The sequence below is a fragment of the Stenella coeruleoalba genome (assembly GCF_951394435.1).
Source record: "Stenella coeruleoalba genome assembly, chromosome: 2".
NCBI lineage: Eukaryota > Metazoa > Chordata > Mammalia > Artiodactyla > Delphinidae > Stenella > Stenella coeruleoalba.
Genome location: NC_137147.1, coordinates 142,546,466 through 142,570,105, shown reverse-complemented (window position 1 = coordinate 142,570,105; position 23,640 = coordinate 142,546,466). Strand labels below are relative to the sequence as shown.

The 23,640-nt window shown below is 53.6% G+C and overlaps 1 protein-coding gene and 1 pseudogene across 3 annotated transcripts; both read right to left on the bottom strand.

Annotated features, from left to right (window-relative positions):
• Positions 1-1,354: 1,354 nt before the first annotated feature.
• On the bottom strand, positions 1,355-3,232 carry LOC307182040 (glyceraldehyde-3-phosphate dehydrogenase-like; annotated as a pseudogene). The gene is made up of 2 exons: positions 3,173-3,232; positions 1,355-2,899 (listed from the first exon to the last, which is right to left on the bottom strand). The product of its transcript is annotated as a glyceraldehyde-3-phosphate dehydrogenase-like (transcript).
• A 12,171-nt stretch (positions 3,233-15,403) lies between these two features.
• Positions 15,404-22,033, bottom strand: PIF1 (PIF1 5'-to-3' DNA helicase; the record flags this gene model as incomplete). Of its 2 annotated transcripts, XM_079912281.1 has the most annotated exons (12): positions 15,404-15,635; positions 15,846-16,037; positions 16,658-16,803; positions 16,960-17,047; positions 17,749-17,855; positions 18,228-18,367; positions 19,585-19,691; positions 19,767-19,881; positions 19,973-20,126; positions 20,245-20,370; positions 20,455-20,587; positions 21,446-22,033. In XM_079912281.1, 12 exons carry the CDS (start codon positions 22,001-22,003, stop codon positions 15,576-15,578), a joined length of 1,926 nt encoding a protein of 641 aa, XP_079768407.1. In that variant the 3' UTR covers positions 15,404-15,575. The 2 variants fall into 2 exon arrangements, with proteins under 2 accessions (XP_079768407.1, XP_079768406.1); XM_079912280.1 differs by having other exon boundaries at positions 15,605-16,037; positions 21,446-22,003.
• Between the last annotated feature and the right edge of the window lie 1,607 nt (positions 22,034-23,640).

Genomic DNA, 23,640 nt, shown 5'->3' with positions numbered 1-23,640 from the left:
TCTCTCAATTTCTCCTTTCAGATCTGCCACTATTTGATTTACATACTTTGGTGATTTGATGCTGGGTGCATATATGTTTACAATTGCTCTATCTTCCTATTGAATGACCCTTTTATCATTACGTAATGATCTTCTTTGTCTCTAGTGACAGTTTCTGGCTAAAAGTCAGCTTTGTGTGCTTTAAATATAGGCACTTCTGCTTTGTTTTGGTTAACATTTGCATGAAATATCTTTTTTCATCACTTCACTTTCAGCCTATGTGTGTCCTTGAATCTAAAGTTAGTTTCTGGTAGACAACAGATCTTGGCTTTTTATCCATTCAGCCACTATGTATCTTTTTGAAGGTCTAATTGTCTTTATTAGGTGATTCATGAGTCAGGTAGCATTCTGTCTAGGAACTAGAAGGAGGCCCAGAGGGGAAGACTTTTAGAGGCAAAAGGACGGTGGGGCAAGGAGGTTACTAGCAAAATGAAAAAAAGAATTGTTTCAGGCCAGGTCATCTTCTTTGGCCGGGAAAGGAAGGGTGGGGTGGGGGGGTCTCATTATGCAGATTGCCTCACTGATTAGTGCTAATTAGGAAATTTAAGGTATTTATTTAAAAACCACATTCCTGGGAGAGGTTGAAAGTACAATTAAGTCTTGGTTTGCTGTCCTGGGGGCAAATAACTCCATTTTGGGCTTGTTACTTCTTTTTAACAATTCCCCCCTTTTGATCAAACTCTCACCCTGAGAGATGTGATCAAAATTTAAGGTATTAGTGCCACTCTGAGCTACGTATCTATGGATGCTTGGTGTGGTATCCACAGATCATAATGTTTTGTTTAATCCCTGTGACATTCATAGGTCATGGTTCCCGTTTCCTAATCCTTAAAGTGGTCATTCTCCTTGTTCCTTTTCTGACATCCCAGTCTTAGGGAGATCATTTGCTTGACATTTAACAGCTGTGAACACGCATTTCAAAGCTTTTGAGAGAATATAATGCACCAGGGGGATTTTTATGATAACTATAAGCAGGAGAATTCCCAGTGTTTGGAGTGTACTTTGAAGCCATGGTCCCCAAGACCCAAACCAATCAGAATCAAATAAGTCAAAGAAAGACCCTATTGAAAGAGTCATCTTCTTAAGTCAAGTTTGCTCAATACTGTTACGTAACTGAGTTTCAACTTTCCCAGAAGTATTAACCCAGGTATAACAGGTACATTTGCATTGTTTCTGACAAAAAAAAATCTGCTATCCTTATTTTTGTCTGTTTGTATGTAGTGTGTCTTTTTTTCTTAGGCTGCCTTTAAGTCTTTCTCTTTATCACTTTTTTTTTTTTTGGAAACTAGTATTTTATTAAGGAATCCACTTCTATGACTTATGAAGTCCAGGCTGAGTTAATAGTGATGAGTTCTGGAGGTAATGACACCCAACTCTGACTTTCTGGTTATAACCACTGTCTTCTCTCTCTATCCCAACTGAAATCCCAGACTCATGAGGCCTCCATCCCTGCCCTCTTATTCCTGGAAGATGCCAAAGCCAACTATGTAAGAGCCTTTTTCAGAGGAAAAGACGACTTTTGTCTTCCCAGAAGACAAACCCTCTACTTTGCTTTATGAGGCAGACAGCAACCCCAAACCACAGAAAGGTTGAGAATTCTCCTTATCACTTTTTAAAAACAATTTTGATATACTTTGGTATAGGTTTTTTTTCCTTTTTCTTTTTTTTTCTTGGTTGAGTAGAGAGTACTTTATTGATGGTACATGACAAAATAGGGGTCCTCCAAAGTAGGGCTTGGGAGAGCCCCAACTCTGATGGGGTCACAGTTTCTTGTTCTTGGAAACTGTCAAGAACGAGAGATTCTCAGAGTTTTGGGAGACTGAGCTGAGGCAAGGACTCCCCAGCAGCTGAGGACCTCTCTCTTCCTCTCGCGTTCTTAGTAGGGCTGATGGTCCAGGGACTCTTACTCCTTGGAGGCCATGTGGACCATAAGGTTCATCACCCTGTTGCTATAGTCAGATTCATTGTCATACCAGAAAATGAGCTTGATAAAGTGGTCATTGAGAGCAGTGCCAGCCCTAGCATCAAAGGTGGAAGAGTGGGTGTCACTGTTAAAGACTCAGGAGACAATCTGGTCCTTAATGTAGCCCAGGATGCCCTTAACCGACCCTTTGATACCTGCTTTACCACCTTCTTGATGTCATCGCATTTGGCAGCTTTCTCCAAATGGAGGTCAGATCCAGAACCAACACACTGTGGGTGGGGACATGAGAGGCCACGCCAGTGAGCTTCCCGTTCAGCTCAGGGATGACCTTGCCTACAGCCTTGGCAGCACCAGTAGAAGCTGGGATAATGTGCTGGGCAGCCCCATGACCATCACACCACAGCTTCCCAGAGGAGCTATCCACTGTCTTCTGGGGGGCAGTGATGGCATAGACTGTGGGTGTGAGTCCCTCCATGATGCCAAAGTTGTCATGAATGATGTTGGCTGAGGGGAGCGGGGGCAAGCAATTGGTGATGCAGTAGGCATTGCTGACAATCTTGAGTGAGTTGTCATATTTCTCATGGTTCATGCCCATGACATACATGGGGGCATCAGCAGAAGGAGCAGAAATGATGACCCTTCTGGCTCCACCCTTAAAATGAGCCCCAGCCTTCTCCATGATAATGAAGACACCAGTGGACTCCACAACATATTTGGCACCAGTGTTATCCTATTTGATGTTGGTGGGATCTTACTCCTGAAAGATGGAGATGAGCCTTCCATTGATGACAAGCTTCCCATTCTCATCTTTCTGCCATTGAATTTGCCATGGGTGGAATCATACTGGAACATGTTGACCATGTAGTTGAGGTCAATGAAGGGGTCATTGATGGAGACATTATCTACTTTGCCAGAGTTAAAAGTAGTCCTGGTGGGACTTCCCTGGTGGCTCAGTGGTTGGGAATCCGCCTGCTAATGCAGGGGACACAGGTTCAAGCCCTGGTCCGGGAAGATCCCACATGCCAAGGAGCAGCTAAGCCCGTGCGCCACAACTACTGAAGCCCGAGCGCCTGGAGCCCATGCTCTGCAACAAGAGAAGGCCCCACTCGCCACAACTAGAGAAAGCCCACGCACAGGAACAAAGACCCAAAGCAGCCAAAAATAAATTAATTAATTAATTTATTTAAAAAAAAAAGTAGTCCTGGTGACCAGGCACCCAATACAGCTGTATTCGTTTACTCCAGCCTTCACCATCATGTCTCAGTGACACGGCTGGCACTGCACAAGAAGATGCAGCTGTCTTGGGAATTTCCTGGTGGTCCAGTGGTTAGGACTCTGTGCTTTCACTGCCGAGGGCCCAGGTTCAATCTTGGTCTCTCTTGTGCTTTCTGTTGGATGGGGAAGACCAGAGGGCTTGGTATAGTTTCTTTATGTTTATAGTGCTTGGGGTTAATTATCTTAGATCTATGGATTTATCGTTTTTATCAAATTTAGAAATGTTTCAGTTAATTTTTTCCTTCAAATATTTTTTCCTGTCTCTTTCTTCAGGTTACATATATAGTAATATTAGGTCGCTTGAAGTCATCTCACAGCTCACTGATGCCATGTTATTATTATTATTATTAGCCTTTTTTCTCTAGGTGTTTTATTTTGGATAGTTTCTATTACTATGTATTAAAATTCACTAATCTTCTGCCATGTCTAGTGTTCTATTAATCCAGCTAGTGTATTTTTATCTCAGACATTATAGTTTTCATAATTTCAACTTGGATCTTTTAAAAAATACCTTCTATATCTCTATTTAACATGGTCAGTCTTTTCTTTATCTTCTTGAACATATGGAATATAGTTAGAATAACTGTTTTAATGTCTGTGATAGGGACTTCCCTGGCGATCCAGTGGTTAAGACTCTATGCTTCCACTGTAGGGAGAATGGGTTTGATCCCTGGTTGGGGAACTAAGATCCTGCATGCTGTGCAGCCAAAAAAAAAAAAAAAAAAAAAAAGTCTGTAATAACTCTATCATCTGGGTAATTTCTAGGTAGGTTTCAATTGATTGGTTTTTCTTTTCATTATGAGTCATATTTTCCTGTTTCTTTTTTACCTGCTAATTTTTATTGGTTGCCAGGCATTAAGAATTTTATTTTATCAATTACTGGATTTGTGTGTGTGTGTGTGTGTGTGTATTCTTTTTTTTTTTTTGCGGTTCGCGGGCCCCTCACTGCTGCCGCCACCCCCCACCCCCCAGCCCCCACGCGCGGAGCACAGGCTCCAGACGCGCAGGCTCAGCGGCCATGGCCCACGGGCCCAGCCACTCCGTGGCACGCAGGATCCTCCCAGACCGGGGCACGAACCCGCGCCCCCTGCACCGGCAGGCGGACCCCCAACCACTGCGCCACCAGGGAAGCCCTGTGTGTGTGTATTCTTATAAATGTCCTTGAGCTTTGTCCTGGCGTGCTAAAGTTACTTGAAAACAGTTTGGTCCTTTCAGATCTTACTTTTGTTAGCGGGGGCCAGAGCAGTGTCTAGTTTTTTCCCACTTCCGAACCAAAACTTCTTCCGACGCTGGCTCTACTCAGTGTCCCGTTAATTGTGTGGTTTCTCCTCTGGTTTGTGGGAACCAGCACTATTCGCAGCTCTCTGTGAGCTCCAAGGATTATCCTCTCTCATCCTTTTGGGTGGTGCGCACCGTGCTTTCTGGTGGTTTCCTCACATGCGTGCACTGAGCAGAATGACTGCAGAGGTACCCTGTGTAGAGCTCTAGAGTTCTCTGTGTGCAGCTCTGGCCCTTTTGGTTCTCTGCCTTGTGTTCCGTACTCCCAGCTTTTCAGTGTCTTCTCAGTGTGGGGAGGCTGCCAGACTTCACCTGCCTTCCTCTCGCTGCGCTCTGGTCTGGAAACTTTCTTCAGGCAGTGAGGTGGGGCACTTATAGGGCTCACCTCATTTGTGTCCTTACTCCCAGAAGTCACTATTTTTCCCTGTCTGGCACCCGATGTCTTGAGAACCACCGTTGCATATATTTTGCGGGGTATTTTAGTTGTCTTAGGTGGGGATGTAAATCCAGTCCCTGTTACTCCGTCTCAGCTGGATGCAGAAATCCTTATGAGCTTTGGTTGATTTGTTCAGCTGGCATGTACTGAGGGCAAGCTCGCTGTGTGCCCACCTCACGGCAGGCTTGCTCATCTCCAAACACTCCAAATTTTCCTGTCTCAGGGCCTTTGCGTGGGCCCTCTTCTCTGTCTAGAATGCTCTTTCTAGCTGTACTTCCCTCCCTCAGCTCAAAGGCCTTCTCAGACTAACCTGTGTAAAGCTAATTGCTCTCTTTTGTTTCCACCACACTTATGCTTTCCTTTACAGCTTCTTTTACTAGAATGTAGGCGGGAATTTTTGTCCAATACCCCACAGCCAGCTCAGGGCCAGGCACACTGTCAGTGTTCAATAAATATTTATTGAATGAGTGCGGTCTTTGCATATTTCAGGGTACCTGTCATATCACAGAGCCCAGTCAACTTGGAGGTGCTTGGCCGGTGGGAACACAGCTCCCTGCCTGAAGGTGCCCAGCAAGGAAGGGAGACCAGGCCCCTGAACTGAGGCCCCCCTCAGCCGCGCTCTCCTTAGTGATAACCGAAGGCCCCACGTGCCTGCCTGGGAGGGCTGACAGGTGGGGCTGATGAGTTGCAGACCCAGGTCTCCGCCCAGCACAGAACCAGATGCTGGGCAGGAGCCAGACATGACACTGTTGTCTTCAAAGCCCCTGTCCCACCCTAGGCCCTGGGTGGGGATTTCAGGCCTCACCAAGCCCCTCAGAGTGTCTGCCACCAGCCTCTGGGGAAAGATGGAGCCGTCCCCTGGTTCTAGTCCCAGATCTAGTCGTGTGACCGTTGACAACTATTAGAATGCTCACAGGGTGAGAGGTTGGCTCTATAAAGTAAACAGTACTTTGTAAACTGCAGACCTTCTACAAGTACTCACTGAGCCTTAGGAAATTTCCCCTACTTTTGAGAGAGGAAGGGACTGTTTAAATGAGATGATGTATGTAGACTGCTTAGCACCAGGCTTGGGACTTTGTGTTTGTATTCTAGCTACTAACCAGCTGCCTACCTCTGGCTGAACAGCCAACAGCCTGCACCCCCTCAGCTGGGGGCCTTGATCCATCTGTCCTCAATAAGGATCATAGCTACCATCTTTTGAGCATTTACGAGGTGTCAGGCCGTGAGCTCAGCACTTTGCGTGCATCATCTAATTCTCTCATCATAGGATGAAATAGTTGTTATTATTTCCCAATGAGGAAACTGAGGCTCAGAGACATTAGGTAATTTTCCCAAGACCCTGAAACTAGTAAGTGGCTGAAGCAGTGTTCAAACCCCAGGGTGGGAGGTCTCCAAGCTTCTAGGTCCTGGCTTCTCTTCCCTTAGCATTCTCTTCTAATAAGTGGTATTTCCTGCCAGCTACTCCTTCCTGGGCCTTTGGGGAAGGCTTCTGAGAGTCCATTTGGCCAGTCACTGGATCAGGGCAAGACAGGGTCTAAAACCTCCAGCTGAGAGTCTGCCCCGAGGCCCAGCTATGAGCTTGTGGAGCTGGGAGTGAGGAAGTCTCTGAGAGTCAAAGAAAATCCCATGTTAAAAACACCGCCCTGGGGCTTCCCTGGTGGCGCAGTGGTTGAGAGTCCGCCTGCCGATGCAGGGGACACGGGTTCGTGCCCTGGTCCGGGAAGATCCCACATGCCGCGGAGCGGCTGGGCCCGTGAGCCATGGCCGCTGAGTCTGCGCGCCCGGAGCCTGTGCTCCGCAACGGGAGAGGCCACAACAGTGAGAGGTCCGCGTACCACAAAAAACAAAAAACAAACAAAAAAACACCGCCCTGGGGGAAGGAGAGGGGTTTGGGCAGGAACCCACAGACCCAAGGGTTCACTCAGCAAGTGCCTGCCAGCTGGTTCTCCAGGAGCGGCCAGTTGTACCTTCCCCACAGGATGACGGGAGCTGCAGATACAGGCAGGCGAGTGAATCTGGCCCGTGGGAGCTCCACATGGGCAAGGTCACTCCGATGGGGCCACCCAGGGGGCCTGGCCTCTCTAGGAGGGGACGGAGCTTGAATCAGCCTTGGAGCACCTCACCAATTTGGATGAAGGAGTGGGGGTGGGATGGGCAGCCTTTTCAGCACAGAGAAGCCCTGAGTGCCACTCAGGCCATCCCACCTTTCCTGGGCTCCTGGCCTGTGCCCTGCTATGTGTCTACACCACAGTCCCTAAGTGAGGGGTCGTTAGTGCTTGGTAGATGAAGAAACTGAGCCCAGGGTCCAAGGCTGCGGGTGGGATGTGCTGAATGCCAGGTGATGAGTTGGATTATTCTTAGGGAGGCCGTGGAGGGCCATGGGAGATTCCTAAGCATCAGTAGGTTACCTGGGCAACGTCTGGGGCAGCTTATTGCAGGGGACGAGAGCGGAGGCTAGAGACAGTGTAGAGGCTGTTGGAGCAATGTTTTTTTTTTTTGGCTGTGCCGCACAGCATGCGGGATCTTAGTTCCCCGACTAGGGATCGAACCCGCACCCCCTGCCGTGGAAGTGCCGAGTCCCAACCACAGGGAATTCCCTGTTGGAGCAATCTTGAGGGGCTATGAGGCAGACCTGGGCCTGCGCGAGAGCTGGAAAGGCCTGGGCGATGGGGCTGGGCTGATGGGAGGTGCAGAAGATGTAAACAGTAAGGAATCTTAAAGACCATCTACCCAACCCACTTGTTTTACACAAGAAAACTGAGGCCCAAAGAGGGAAAGGGGATTGTGCAAGGGCAAACAAGAGGTAAAAGGTAGAACCAAGCTAGAAAGACCCTGAAAGTTTCAAGGACACCCCACCCCGCTTAAACACTGAGCCGAGTTTCCTCCTATCATTGACCCTTCTTCCCCTGGGATCAAGCCCCACCTGAGGTTACCAGGGGTCCCAGTAAGACCCAGCTCAGCTTCTGTCTCACTGTGAGCCCCCGGGGCCTCTCCTCCTCTTCCCTGGGCCACAGTTGCTCATCTGTGAAATGAGGCCATTGGACCAGCTGACCACATTGGCCCCTATCTGCTCTATGTGCCCAGAGGAAGACAAGGCTAGGGCTTCTTCCTCACTCTGGTCCCCCACCCCCTAGTCCAGCATGACACTGACACGCGGGTGGGGCTGGCCTCTTGGGGCTTACATGCCTGGGGAGGCAACATGATCTGTAAAGGATCCCTGACCCTCTCCTTTTGAACCCCAAAGAGGGCGTCTCCGTCATGTGAGGACCACAGGGGGATTAGCCACTCTGAGATGGGAGGCTGCGGAGGCGGCCAGGACACCTGGGGGAAAGAGGAAGAGAAGGAAGCGGGAGAGGGAGGGCCTCCGGGCCTCAAGGGGGAGGAACAGAGTGGCTGGGAAGGGCCCTGCGGGGGGTCCTGCAGTGGGAAGGAGCCTAGCCTCGCTGCTTCACTCCTTCGGAGGAGTGTGGGACATGCCACTTTCTGGCTGTAAGTTTCTGAGTACGTGACCAAGTTAAGGTGAGCTAATCTGGGGGCCAGGCCAGAAGCAGGGGGATGCCTGGGCCAGGAACCTGGGAGGAGGGGAAGGAGAGGTGTGGTTGGCCTGGAGAAAAGAAGAGGGAGGCAGAAGCAAAGGAGTCAGGGTCCCTGCCTGAGAGCTATGCAGGCAGGAAGAGTGTGGGGGGGACTTGGTTTTTGTTTTCGTTTTTTTAAATTTATTTTTTATTTATTTATTTTTGGCTGCGTTGAGTCTTCGTTGCTGCACGCGGGCTTTCTCTAGTTGCAGTGAGCAGGGGCTACTCTTCGTTGCGGTGCGCGGGCTTCTCATTGCAGTGGCTTCTCTTGTTGTGGAGCACGGGCTCTAGGCACACGGGTATCAGTAGTTGTGGCTCGCGGGCTCTGCAGCGCAGGCTCAGTAGTTGTGGCGCACGGGCTTAGTTGCTCCGTGGCATGTGGGATCTTCCCGGACCAGGGCTCGAACCCATGTCCCCTGCATTGGTAGGTGGATTCCGGACCACTGTGCCACCAGGGAAGTCCCGTGTGGGGGACTTTGAATGATGCCTGGTCCCTGATGAGTCACTGCCTGGTGTCACATACAGCCCCAGACACAAGGAGACCTGGCATGGAGGGGCAGAAAGCATAAATTTGGAGCAGAGCGAGGCCTAGATTTCAGACCTTTCCACTCACTAGTTGCGTGGCCCTGGGCTGGTCTCTTGGCCTCTCTGAGCCTCTGATTCTAGAAGGGAATAGCAGTTGTTTCATCCTTACTGGCAGGCTGTGAGATCAGATGTCAGTCTTACCCCAGACCCTCCCACTCCCCTTGCTGGTCAAATGCCACTTCTTCACCCAAGCACGCCACCCCCCAGGCCTTGGGAGTGGCATTATTCCTCAGTCTCCCACACCACCACAGTCCCTGGGGCTTTGAACACTGACAGGAAGCCTTCTGGGAGTGCCCCAGTCCCTCTAAAGGGGTTGGAGCCAATCCAGGGCCTGTGCAGTGAGGGGACCAAATGGGAGGCTGGGGTAGGGAGTGCAAGGACCCTCCCATACCTGCTTCACCACTGTGTTCCCCCCACTCTCTGATGGGATATTTGCAACTCCCTCCCCTTTTTCTAAGCTCAGGCCCTGCTTGTCTGTTCCACAACAAGGAGTGAATGTTATTTAAAAGGAGATCAGGAGATTTGCCTTAAATAGGCATGGAGTGCAGTGCCAGGGCCCAGGGTGCAGGGCGGGGGAGGAGGCCACCCTGGGTGTTGGAGAGAAAGGACTGGAGCTGAACAGAGAGAACACCCTACCTAAGGGTGTGCACAGCCCTTCACAGTTTACCCAGATTAGTCCTGGGCTGTGGTGGATCGGTTACACGGGGCTTATTCTCACCCTACCCCCATTCTGAGGATGGGGAAACTGAGGCCTAGCTGACGGGTGTGCTAGTTGCCAGGTGGCATCTGAGGAGGATGCCATGGTCTTTCTGCTTCAGTCCCCAGGAGCTGGGGCCTCCAGCAGCAGGGAGGAGGCCCCTGCAGGGTTGGGGGGTAGGTCCTGAGGCCTTCCCCTGACACCTACCCCCACCACCAGGTCCCAGGCCTTTGGCTCCTGCCCCTGGGTTGCCCCTGCTTGCCCTCCCAGCCCCAGCTTGTAACTGGACGCCCTCCTCACTCGACACCTTCCCAGGTGAGCTGGGGCTCTGCTTACTGAACCCAACACCAGCTGGGGGAGGGGAGTGAGGGGGCACCCCTGGCGCGGGCATCTGCCGGGAGGCTGCGAGGCTGCAGGAGGGAGCTGGAGGTGGTGGGAGTCCAAGGAGTGGAAGGTGGGCTGACTATCAGCCTCCTCCCCGCAGGGCTAGTCTGGCACCCGGGTTCACTGCCCCATTCAGGGTCTCCTACCAAGCCCCTCCCCTTCCATCTCATCCCCTCCCAGCCATTTATGTCTCAGCAGGTGATGCTCTTGGAATCCTAAAGAAATGGAGTCTTGAGTGTGGGGTTTCAGGAACAAAGCTAGGGGAAAGGAAGCAGCGCCTGCTTCCTCCTTTTTGCAAAGGTCCTGAACACCAAGGTGAGGCTTCAGACACCTGGGTGCCATCCTGGCTCTGCCATTTACAGCCCTGTGACCTTGAGCTGCCCACCTTCTGTGAGCCTCCTCTGTAAACTAGGTCTAAAGATCCCCCTCATAGAGTCATCAAAGATGCTCAGATAAGAAGGTGGACAGAGGCAAGAAGAGGGGCAGTTATGATACACACAGTCACCGACCAGGGCTGGGACTCAAGTTTGTTTTGGGAAGGAGAGGGGACAAGACCTCATTCTCCCCTTCCCCTTAGAGGCTGGGCACAGCCTGGGTCCTCCAGGAGGGAAGACTGAAAGAGAGTTTACTCTGGGCTCCTGCTAATTCTCTTTGTTATTCTCTGGCCACCCTAGAGGCTGGGGGACAGGGGGAGGGAGAGATGAGGAGGGTTGCAGGGTGGCCTCTTCAGGTAAGTGCAATAAAGGCCAATAGGAACTAACCATGAGGGTTTACCACATGCCTGTCCCCACCCCAGCTCTTTACCTGTCCTAACTCCATGGCTAATGATGAAATTTGGGCTGAGGTTTTAGGCAGCATGTCCAAGGTTACACAGCAAGTTGTGGAGCCAGTATCTGGCTTCAGTGCCCTCTGCTGACCTTGCAAATATCCCAGGACCCTGGGACTTGGGTTCCAGACCCAGCCTGCAGTGTGACCTTGGCCAAGTCACCTAACCTTACAGGGGATTAGTTTCATTTCCCCATAAGGTGGGGATAATGTCCCACTCTCCTCTTGGGGTTATTGTGGAAAAACAAGGGGGCTAATGAACTCAAACCATGAGACACTCAACAGATACCTGGTACTAGCTTCTCAACAAAGAAGCTTCCCTATGCCTACTGGCCGCCCCAGCTCCTGAGGTGGCCCACCCAGGCACAGAGACTGGAAGACAAAGGACCCGACAGGTCTCTGGGCAGAGACCGACTGACAACTTGGCGCCACCTAGTGGTGTCTGGTGTGTGGTGCTTGGGGAGCAGGAGGCCCACTACTCTGGGATGCAGCGGTCTGAGCACCACCATTGGCCCAGTAGGGGTGAGCAAACTGTGCCAGGATCTCAGAAAGGAGCAGCTCATGCCTCGCTAAACCCTCCCCATGCCTCCGACTGAGGGTAGGGTGAAGGTGGGCCCTCCACCAGTCCCTCTGTCTCAGCCCCACCTCTTACTCCCTTTGGACAGCTCCGTGAACACCAAGTGGAGTGCGCAGGGTTCCCGTTCCAGCTCTGCCACTGCCCAGCTCCCCAGGCCTCAGCTACCTCCTCTGCAAAATGGGAGTAAAAATCCCCACCTCTCAGGGGATGGCACTGTCCCTGAATTCTTTAAATATCAAACATTTTATGAAGTGTCTCCTTTCTAAAGTAATTGTGCTCAGTGCTTTGGTGCACAAAGACATCTAAGCCAGGTCTCTTGCTACTGTGGGGTCTCCAGTGTCTAGCCAGCACCTGGATAAATATTTGTGAAATGAATGAATGAATAAATGAACGCACAAGACGGGCAGGAGGTCTCCTTTATCCCAGTGTGACAGGATATTACTGAGGATGTTTTCTTGGTTCTGTCGGTCCTTATGCCTCCACCCCGCCCCCAAATTCTAAGTGGGGTCACGAGGCTTCTTTGTCTCAAATCTGGAAGCTATCTGAGGACACAGTGTTTCCTGGCTTTTGCATCCTAGGTCCACTTCCTTGAGGGGATTACGTTGGGGGTAAGGAGAATCAGAGAGGAAGGTCTCCAAGACAGGGGAGGGTCCAGTGATCAGAGGGTCCCCTGGGAGTACCACAGGGAGATGCAGGGTTCCAGAGGGCATGGTGTGAGGCCCCCAGAGAGGTTATGGCTCTGGGAACGCCCTCCCCCACCCTGCCCCCGGGCCTGGGCAGAGTTATGGCCTGTGGTTGCTGGTCACTGCGGGTGTCAGCAGCTACCACGAGGCCCTGGAGCTGAGAGGCCTGCTCCTATGAGGCCTACTCCTGCCTGTATGACCCTGAGGGTGGGGAGCCCCCAATCCTGACTGAGATAGGGGTTTCCCTACACCCCCCAGGGATTCAGGTTTAAAGTTAGATTAAATGAGATGCCAAGAAAATAAAGAACTGGGAGGTTCCTTGCACACCTCCCTCATGAGGCAGTCTACTCTCATGATCTGGCCTGAGGGGCAGGGATGTCTGGAGCTCCCCCTCCTATGAACATGTTTGCCCTCCTCCAGGGGCCTTCAGGAGAGCATCCTCACCTTGAGAGAGGATTGCTAAGGACAGGACTTTCCGGTGCCCAGACGGTCTCATGAGGAAGACATCTTTAAGCAGGGTGAGTTCATCTGAGAGCAGGGAAAGCTGAAATCAGTCCCTGGGGAAGGGAAAGGGGCTGGGGGTGGTGGGGATGCCTCAGCAGTGTAAGTTGGGGGGCGGGGTCAGAGAGGAGAGTCCCAGGAGAGTGTACAGAAGAAATAACTGCATCTCCAAGACATCTTCAAGAGCCTGGCTCTGGAGGATGATGGGGGATTCATCTCTGGGCAGAAGCCCTGGTCCTTCTTGCACCCTGAGAGCATATTCAGCCTCTTGTCAGTGGCTGCAGGCTCTGCAGGAGACCAAGCTCAACCAGAGACATGCCCACCTGTGTAGCTCAGGACTCCTTCCCTGGTGGCTGTGCTCGCTGTCCAGGGGTGGTCGCAGAGGTCCTCCTGGCCAGCTGCTCCCAGCTCCACCTTCAGTGACTAGCCTCCCTGGTTCCCACTGGTTCCCAAGCCTGGGTTTCTGGGCTTCATATCAGTTCTTTGCGCTAGGCTTCTGTTCTGCCACCTTCCTTTCCCGCTCAAGTTATCTTGACTTGGGAACACCCTGATCCTTGAATGGTACCGCATTTAAAAGCCCCCATGGTTGCCCACTTGTGTGTGTGGGGTCACCCCGATGGGCTTGGCTTCTCCTAAGACTGTCTTGTATTTGGGGCAGAGGAAAGGGTTCATGCCACAGAAAAACAGTTGACTCCTCAGGGTCAGGATGGGTGGTGGTAAGTGCAAGGCAGGCAGGGGTCATCCAGGGGGCCCGGCTGGCACCCCTCTAAGCCCCCACATCTTGTTTGCCAAAGGAGCCAGTGTAGGAACAGGCAGGACTGTGCTCTACGGACACCACGGTGATGATAACCATTAGTCATCATAAATTTTATTTATTCATTTTGGCTGCATTGGGTCTTCGTTGCTGCACGTGGGCTTTCTCTAGTTGCGGCGAGTGGGGGCTACTCTTGGTTGTGGTGCGCAGGGTTCTCATTGCAGTGGCTTCTCTTGTTGTGGAGCACAGGCTCTAGGCGCGCAGGCTTCAGTAGTTGCGGCACGTGGGCTCAGTAGTCGTGGCGCACGGGCTTAGTTGCTCCGCGGCATGTGGGATCTTCCTGGACCAGGGCTCGAACCCGTGTCCCCTGCATTGGCAGGCGGATTCTAAACCACTGCGCCACCAGGGAAGTCCCATAAATGTTAATAACAGCTACTGATTGACCTCCTGCCATGTGGCTGGCCTTTCTCCCAACAAACCTATGTGGATGTCAGTTACCACCTGCACTTTATAGGTAAGGACACCCTCTCAGAGTGGTTGTGTAACATGCCTAAAGTTGCACAGCTGGTGAGTGGTAAAACCAGGATGGAAAGCCAGGTCTCTCCCCAATCTATAACCATCAGTCAAATTCTCCACAGGCTGTGCCTCCTCCACGAAGCCCACCGTGAATGTCTGAGGCCCTGTAGCCCCTCTGAAACACCATGGCACTGAGCCCCCATTTAAGCAGACACTCCCTGAGCACCCAATCTTTGTGTGCTGGAGCCTCTGCTGGCTTTTGGGAGACAAAGACAAACACCTTCAAGCACCCGAGATTTCACATCCCCTAGCAACCAGCATGGTTTCCACCTTCTTAAGCTCTCCCACCATTGGCAATTTTACATTTAACTAACCGTTGCTCTCTAGCGCTGCCACTGCACGCTTCCACTATAACCTGTATTTATCAGCCAGAACTGATAACCTTTTCACTCATAAGCAGTGAACCTTAATAGTCTTTGCCAGCCTATGAGGGCCCCTGAGCAATTTACATATCAGCTGAAGCTATGATGGTCAGAACATCCAAGCTGGAGCCCCAGTAAGGCACAAAGTGAGAAAGTTTCAACCGAGGCCCCCGGCATTTGGATATTGTGACAGGCCCATTTCCCATCGTGTGAATTCTCTAGTGTGTCCTCGTCAGACTGCTGGGTGACGGCAATTCGCTATGAGTCACCAACCTCAGGTAACTCAGCTTTGCCAAATAACCAGTGATACTAACAAAAGCTCATATAAGGGTGCTCTGAGCTCAGCCATCAAGGCGTTAACAGACACCTCTGTGTGACCAGGTATGCGGGGTGGGGTAGGGGTAGCACCCCGGAAAGGGTCAGCCAGTGCCCCAGGTAGGGGTTCTTAAAGGGACCATAAGACTCAACTCACAGTCCTCACACAGTTCACAGGTTTATTTGTCCAAAATAAATACAGTCTGAGAACATCCATTTCAATACTCCTACACACGACTTCTTCACCAAAAGAGCAGCGTAAGATATAGACACACAGTTTGCAGTGCATGTTCTCAGGTTAGGCTCAGGAGGGTGTTTGCCCTGGCTTGTGCTGGGCTGGGTCTAGCTGTGAAGATCCCCCCCCCCCCCCCAGCAAGGTTCCCTTCTCTGCTTGGGACCTGAGTCCCCTGCCAGGACCCCTACAGCCTGTTCCTGCTCCTGGAGGACCTGCCACCTCTCCTCTCTGCAGCCTAAAGAGAGCGGCATTCACAACCGTGTGGCCCTGTGGCCAGCCCCTCGCAGAGAGCTCTGTCCTATAACACCAGCTACCGCTGCAGGCCCATTGCCGACTCCTGACCCCGGAAGCAGCTCACCCTGGGCAAGGGGAAAAACTGAGGCACAGCTGGCAAATGGATGGGAAGCACTCTCTCCTGAGCCCTGCCAGGAGACTGAGAGCCCCTGATGAAGGGAGAAAGGGACATTCACTACCCTCCCCCAGGTATCCCCTGGGGCCTGGCCCACCAGGGAGCAGGAAGAGGGGGAGACCACCCTTTGTCTTCTCTTTGCAGATCAAAGGTTCGGGTCCACGTTCTCCTGGTCTGAAGCTGCCTCATCGTCATCTGGGGACTCCTATATCAGAGCCAGAGAAACCCAGTCATGGGCTTGTGCCACCCCCGGGTCGTAGCCTGGGGGCCAGCATCTCCTTCCTCTCAGCCCTGCTGCCAACGGAGCCAGAGGAGGCTCTGCCACCCCCTCCCCATGGTCCTTTGGCCTTCCCTCTGTCCTAGCTCCCAGGCTGCCCACGGCCACATGGCCCACCATTGGGTGACTCCCTCTTACCAGGTTGAGGCCCCTGTCCTGCCGCAGGGTAGCATAGAAGCTCAGCACACGGGGGTCACAGCGAATCACCATGGGGTCAAAGTCCAACACACATAGGCCCTGCAGGCTGCGGGCCCGGGAAAGGGCCACATAGGCCTGGCCGCTGGCAAACACACGGCCCAGAGAGATCTCCACGCAATCCAGGGACATGCCCTGGGGGATGGAGGGACAGGGCTGGAGCCAGCTCAGGCTGAATTCACTTGTGCCCAGGAACCTGACCCTACCTCCACCAGCCCAGCTATTGCCCCTGATCTCCTTGCCCAGTCCAGAGATTCTGAGTCAGAGAGACAGGATGATGGGTGTCTGAGTAGGGGGGTGTCCAGGAAATACAGATCCAAGATAAGAGTAGAGGGATAAGGGTGAAAGGCAAGAGCTCAGGTCTGGGTCAGACAGGCATAGAAATGAATCTTGGCTCTGCAGGGCACTAGCTGTGTGACCTTGGACAAGTTACTTAACCTCCCTGAGCCTTGGTTTCCTCTTCTGTAAAACAAGAACAATTATTACAACTATACCTCCCACAGTTGTCGTAATATGTTAAAATTAACATATCCAATAGTGGCTCAGAAAATGGCAGGGCCCGAGATGACAGAGGGGAAGTGTATGTGTCTAGGAAAGAGAGAGGAAGTGGGATGGGAAATGCACTAACGAAAGGTTTATTCTACAGCTGGTCTGGAACTTTCCATCCAGGGCAAGTTCAACCCTCACAAAGCCTCTAAGACCCCCCCGCCCTTCAACATGCCCCAGGCCTATCCTGCCCCCGTCCCCACACTCACCTGGCTCTTGTGGATGGATATGGCCCAGGCCAGCTGGAGGGGCAGCTGCTGCCGGCTGAGAAGCCGGCCCCCAGTGGCCTGCACCATCCAGCGGTCTGCACGGATGACCTCGGTGACTCCACACAGGAACCGCACCTGGGGCAGCCCTGAGGGAGGCGTGGAGAAGTCCCACCTTTCAGTCCCGCTCCAGGGCTCCAAGGTGAGGACAGGCCTCACCTTTCCATGCTAGCCTTTTCCTCTGCACACTAACCCCAGGGCCCTGCTGCAAACCCGAGCAGTAGGACTGCTCCCCTATCACTTACCTCTCCCCTCGGCTTCAAACCCAACTACTACCCCTCGGGCACCATTTACCAGGCCCCGAGACACTGCCAAGTTCTTCACCAGCATCACCTGCGAGAGAAGGAAAACTGGAGGCATGGACAGCAGGGCATCCCTACGCCTGGCCTCAGCTCCAGGGGTCGCTTCGGCAGATCTCTGAGGCTGGGATCTGTCACGGAGGGGCACTGAGTCTGCTGGGGCCCCTGCGACAAACTGCTTTATTTCCTTAGGTCTCAGTTTCCCCTTGTGCCAAAGGGGAATGACATTTGCTCAGTTTGCCTCAGAAGGAGGGGGTAAAGAACAATAAGGTGACAGGGCACAATGACCATGTCTATTAGAGGGAATGTGTATGGACCTCAATCTTGAGGGATAGCCCTCTTCCAACCACTGTGCCTGCATTTCCCCCTAGGTGCCCTTTGGAACCTGAGAAAAGGATCCCACCCGCACCATTGTGGAAGGAAGGAGGATGCTCACAGTAGAGGCTACACTACAGAAGACAACTGAGTGCGGTAGGTATTTTACTCTGAATTTAGAGATGGGGAAACCCAGCTTCAGCAAAGGAAAAGGATTTGTCTAAAGCAACACTGCCTGGAGCTTCAGGTGGAGGAAGAGGAGGGCAGTGGAAAATGGAAAGCAGGAAGGTGACTGGGAACAGGAGGGAAGAAGTTTGCTATGGTCACATCTGGGCCCTCTGGCTGTGGAGCAGCCCGTGCAGAGGGGCTAGGATCAGGGAGGCCGATGCTCCCAGGGTCTAGGCCCTGCTTCCCACTCACCTGAGCCCCCAGCTTTAGCTGAAGGAGCTGGCTAACGGGACATTGGGCATCCAGGGTCCGGGCTTGCTCAGGGTCACTGTCCATGGCCTCAAAGCTGTGTACCTCACCTGGGAAAAGAGAGTTGGGCAAACAGATTACAAGTCACTGACTTGTGGCTCAATTTCCGAAAAAACACATTAGACCAGGGCATGGAGAGAGGTAGTGAGCACAGCTCAAAGCTAGCTGGGCTTTGGAATCAGAGGCCTGGGTTCAAGTCTCATTTTTAGTGTTTATTGGCTGAATGACTTTGACCCAGGAAAGGTCACATCTCTCAAAGACACAATTACATCTGCAAATGTAAGGGACTTTATGGTCACAGGGGCTGGGACCGAGATATCTGAGATATCTAAATGACACCAAGGGCCCAGGCTGCCTGGGGGGCCATGCCTGCCTGATGGCCTCTCCCAGCTGGTCTGGCCCAGCCCCAGCTCCCTGCTCACCTGGTAGTTTCTGCAGCTGCCTCTCGTTGGTAAGGGCCACATCATCCTGGTGGGTGCAGAGCCTCGTGGCCACAATCCCATCTCGCCCCACCCTGTGGGCAGCTGTGGCCCGGAGCTGGCGGGTGACCTCATCTGAGCACCTGCAGAGGCCAGGCTATCAGGGCGGAGCCTACCTGAACACCAGGGAAGGCGGGGCACGTGGGTGATACGGCCCATGCAGCAGGCCGTGGACCAGGCTTGGGGACTGGATGGGGCACCAGGGCAAGATTTGCTGGTTCCCCAAGCTGGCCAACTTGTTCCTTCCTCACGTGGACCCCAGACATGGAGAATGAGCACGGGGGTGGTGCTTGGCTGTGATCATGGGCAGGCACCCTTCCCTGTGTCTGCCCCCAGGTTGGAGCTAGCCGCTCTCCTGAGGAAGTTAGATATGAGGAGTGAGCATAGGCCAGAGATTTAGAGACTGAGGTGAGGCTCTGATGTTGATACCCTGTAATACTGGTACCCTATAATCAGATTGGCCTCCAAGCTACAATTTTCTAGCCCCTTGCCTGCTGCCTTAGGGGAAAAAAAAAATCTAGCCTGTGTTTCTATTTTCCCCACTTCAAGCCTTCCTCCAGGGAAGCCTGGGTGCTGCAGCAACTCAAGCGAGAGGAGGGGGAAGAAGTTGGGAACACCTCTCACTGCTCTGCCACTCAGCCTTTCTCTTGTCCCGCACACTTGCTGGTGTATGCTGTGCACCTTCCTACCTGCCTCCTGTCCCCAGGCATAGAAAGCCCCTCACCACCACCACGTGCTTCCTTCATCCCATCCCAATCTGACCTGGGTCCCAAGACCCAGCTGCGGTCCATATCTTCTGCCCTCCTGGCCTCCTTTCCACTCCCAAGTTAGAGTACCTGTAGCATTTCAACCTTTTGTCCTAGCTGGGGTGGGATCATGTCTGCAACCTCCTCTCCCCCACCAAGTGGCCGCACAGGCTCAAAGAGTAGAAGGAACTTGGGTTTTAGAGTCAGACCTGAGTTCAAATCCTAGCTCAGCCACTTACTAGCCATGACTTTGGACAAGTCACTTCACCTCTTTGAACCCCAGTTTCTGCATCTGTAAAATGGGAGTGTTAACATCTCTGAATAACTCTTGTGTCTCCATCTGCCCATAATTCCCTGAGATGTACACTGTGCCAGGCCCTGTGCTGGATGATAGGGACCCAACCCTGGGGGAGGCTGGGCCCCAGTGCTCACAGAGTGACCATCCCCAATGGGGCCATGAAGCATTTCTCTCCCTTCTCTGGGTTCCTGTGCTCCTCTCTGACCCACGCTTGGATCCGCATCCCATGGCCCCTTCTCTATTCACCAGGGCCCACCTGCCCAGCCGCACAGCTTGCAGCAGAGAGATGAAGGTCTTGTCTGTCTGCCTCCACACCTCAGTCAGCTCCAGGGTCACTGGGACACATCTCCTCCAGCTCTTGGCCTGGTGGGGGCAAGATGGGGCGTCAGGGAGCAGAGCAGACCCCTATGGGGGTTAGGGCCAGAGGGTGAGTGCTACCTGGAAGCAGAACTGCGGGGGCTGGGATCCCTTGGTTACAGGCGGCAGCTGCAGGAAGTCCCCACAGATGATGAGCTGGATCCCTCCAAATGGCTTGTTCTGCTGCCGGACAGCTCTGGAGAGGAGCATGTGGTGCTTTAGGCGCTGGGGTGAGCGAGTTCCACACGGAAGACCACCAGAACCCAGTCCTCACTGCCCATACTGACCTGGCCACGGCCTCCAGCTTATCAAATAGGTCCGCTTCCACCATGGAGATCTCATCAATGACTAGCCGCTGGCAGTTCAGCCAGCCCTGCCGCACACCTGGCCGCTGGGCCAGGGCCACACACTGGGCCAGGGGAGCCTGACCCGAGCCAATGCCTGTGAGTGACACTATTCAGCCTGGGCTGAGATCCCAGCCCTGTCTCAACCCTGACCTCCCTTCTCTTCCCACCTGCCTGGCTTGCTCCCAGCTTAAGTCCCAGAGGCTCTCACTTACCTGCAAAGGCATGGAGGGTAGTACCCCCGATGTGGCAGGCTGCCACCCCAGTGCTGGCAGTGGCCACAGTGCCTGTGGGAGGCAGTGAGCCCAGGATACGCTTCAGCAGATAAGACTTCCCCGTCCCTGGGCAGAAGGCAAAGTCAGGGCCACTTCTCCTCCATCCTAGCACACCACTGTTCTCCCCACACCCACTCTGCCCCCCACTACCTGCACTCCCAGTGAAGAAAATGCTCTGGCCTTTCAGGACAACCCTCAGCACAGCAGCCTGTTCCCTGGAAAGCTCTGGTTTGGTGGGGGGCAAGCTCAGCTTCTTCACAGGCAGGGGCCACCTTGGGACTTCCTGGGGGGATAGGGCTGTCTCAGGGCCTCCCCACATTCCCTAGGCATTGCCCCCTCCCTTCTTGGCCTGGTAGCCCTTTGTGTCTCTGCTGGCTTCTCTCCTTGGAGCCCTTGGGCAGCCTCGGTTCACCTGGAGATCTTGCCAGTAACCACAGGGGTCCAGGTCTCTCCTTGAGGAAGGGACCGAGGCTGGATCTCCACTGACTCCTGGTGCCCTGAAGACCCCAGTGTGCAGGTCCAGATTCTCCTTCAGCTTTCTCCCCTGGGTTCCCTAACTCTCCTGGTTCTCTTACCCATCCTTCCTTCTCACTACCCTTCCTGTCACAGATGTGTCTCTCTTGCCTCAAAACACCCAAGCAAAACCCTGCCTAGCCAGGGCACCTTCTTGCCACATCTCCTTCTTCTCACCAGCTTGTCTCAAACCTCTGTGGTCTGTGATCCATTTGTTCCAGTTCCCGAACACTGTCAGACCCACCAGACTTTGTCCCCCTATCTGATTGGACCTGTTGGCTGCCCCTACACAGCTGACCGCTTCGTTCTCTCCAAAACCTCCTCTCCTCCTCCAGGGCGACCAAGTTCCCACTTTTCTTCTGAAGCACCTTCTCTGCTTTCTCTTTTAATGTGACCTGGGCCCCCTTTTCCTAGTCTCCTTACTCAGTCTCAGGGATTGCACCATGAGAAACATGCACAATTCCCATATTCCTGTCATTCTCATAAGTCTGATGAGCATCTCGTCTGAGATAACCAGTAGCCATCTCGAATACCTCCACCATCTTCCCCCCACACTTGGGCTTTCTCGGTCTCTTCCGTCTCAGTGGCACACCCACTCCCCAAGGCGTCCCCCCTTTCCTGTCCTCACGGTGCTGGGCTTGGCCCCGGACCGGGGCTCCGTGGGCTGCTTCACCGGCGTGGAGTCCGTGACCCAGGTGGCCGCCGCGCGCCGCAGCTCCTCGGGCTGCACCGGGCTGATGGTGACGAAGTCGCGGGGACGCGGGCCAAGCAGCTGCGTGCGGGCGGAGGCCGGCCCGGGACCTGGGGCCGCGGCCAGCTTGAGGCGCAGAGTGCGCAGGAAGCGGCGCAGGCGGTCAGGGGGGCAGTCGGAGAGCAGCAGCTGCACCGCGCCGGTCCGGGGAGCGCCGTCGGCGGGAAGCCGCAGAGTGCTGCGCCCGGACGCGGCGAAGCGCGTGAAGAGGCGCGCGGCGCGCAGGGGAAAGCACCGCGGCCGCCCCGCGGGCCCGGGCGCCTGCAGACTCAGCATCAACTCGCGGCGCTCGTTACGACCCAGTCTCAGCTCCGCGGTGCGCGGGGCCTGGCGCCTTCGCGGCTGCCCGCCCGGGCTCAACTCCTCCACAGCAACACGGCACCGCAGCTCCGCGTCCGCGCATTCCGCTGCCACTGCTTGGGTGCCCGACAGCATCGCCACCAACTCTGCAGGTCTGCAAAAAGACCGGAGCGCAGGGGTCATCACAGGTGGTATAGAGGTCAGGACGGAGAGACGGGTCATGGCCACAAAGGGTCCCGGGGCTGTCACTGGTAACACAAAGAGTTCACGGAGAAGGTAAAAGGGTCCTGGGGCGAACCGGAAATTCTCTTAGAAATTACTGTCCTACACAATAATTTCCAGAGCGGCGGATGGGCAGCGTCAAGTACACCCAGGGTTGCGGAACCTCGGCTGTCCGACAAGGGCCACAGAAGGGATCCCCTGAGCAGAAAAGAAGCCTGCTTCCAAGAGACCCAGGGCGGGCACGAGAATCCTGAGTCTCCCCCCCCCCAGGAAGCAGGGGACGTGTGGAGGTAAGCAGGGGACTGACATGTAATCAGTGCCTTCTGTCTTCCAGGTACGTTCACTGGTTTATATGCAGCCAAGCAGGTCTCACTATTCCCCGTGTACAGAAGTGGAAAACAGGCTGAGAGAGGCCACAACGGCTGGTGGGAGTCAGGGCTTGTGTGATTCTGAAGCCCCGGCGCTTCCCATCTCCAAGGTGGGATGGGGTAGAAAATATTTGGCTAGGGAAATCGCGGAGGGACCCTGGCGTCCGGCTTTCCGTTTACCCTCCGTCTGACCCACTCGTACGCACCCTCCCGGCAGGGACCCCTTGAAGAGGCAGGCGCTCTGCCTCCCAGCTCTAGGATCGGGTGAACACTCACTTGCGCCAGCACTCGGGCGAACAAGCTGAACAAGGTCGGCATGCAGTCAAAAGTAGGGACACTAGAAACTTTCAAATACTGGGTGTAGAGAATCACCCTATCACCGGCCGGATCTTTAAATTTTCCAGCCAATCAGAGACACCGGGCGTGACAACGGGAGTGTCTTTCTTTGGGTTTCAACTCGCGGGGCTTGGGCTGTACCAATAGCACGCCGGAGGAAGGAGGCTTATTGTGGTGGCGGAGCATACCAAGTCGCGCGGACTAGTGGGTGTGGTGGGAGGGGGCGGGGACTGCAGCGGGGCCGCGCGTGGTGTTGTGTCACCAATCGCGTCTTTGAAGGTTTACTTTCAGAACCATACCTCCAACGCACACTCCCTCCTCTCTAGCCTTCGCACTAAGGCTGAACTTGGCCTTGCGGAAGAGCTGCCTCTGATCCCTCTCATCTCTGTTTACACTCACTGGACCTTTGCCCATTTCTGGGCAGACCCCCCGAAACCCTCGCGCGCGCGCACACACACACACACACACACACACACACACACCCATGGCCTACTGCTGTCGCTGCCCACCCCGCCCCCAACAGCTCTTTACACGCTTATCTGTCTCTGTAACCATCATTTTAGGCATTTGTCTTTCCCATGTGTCTGAGACCCGTCAGTGAGGAACTCTTGAGACCTGTGTACAAGGGAAGTGTGTGGGCCGCTGTCTTCGGGAATTCGCATCCCTCTCATTGAACTGAATGCTTAGGGAATTCATTTTTAATTATCTTTTTCCTCCCTCATTAAATCTTGGAATGACATAGCTAGAAGGCATCTTACAGGTGAGTCAGCCTGCTCATTTATTGAATTGCCCCCATTTTTCAAATGAGGAAACCAAGGCTCCAAGAAGTTTTACCAGATGTCACAT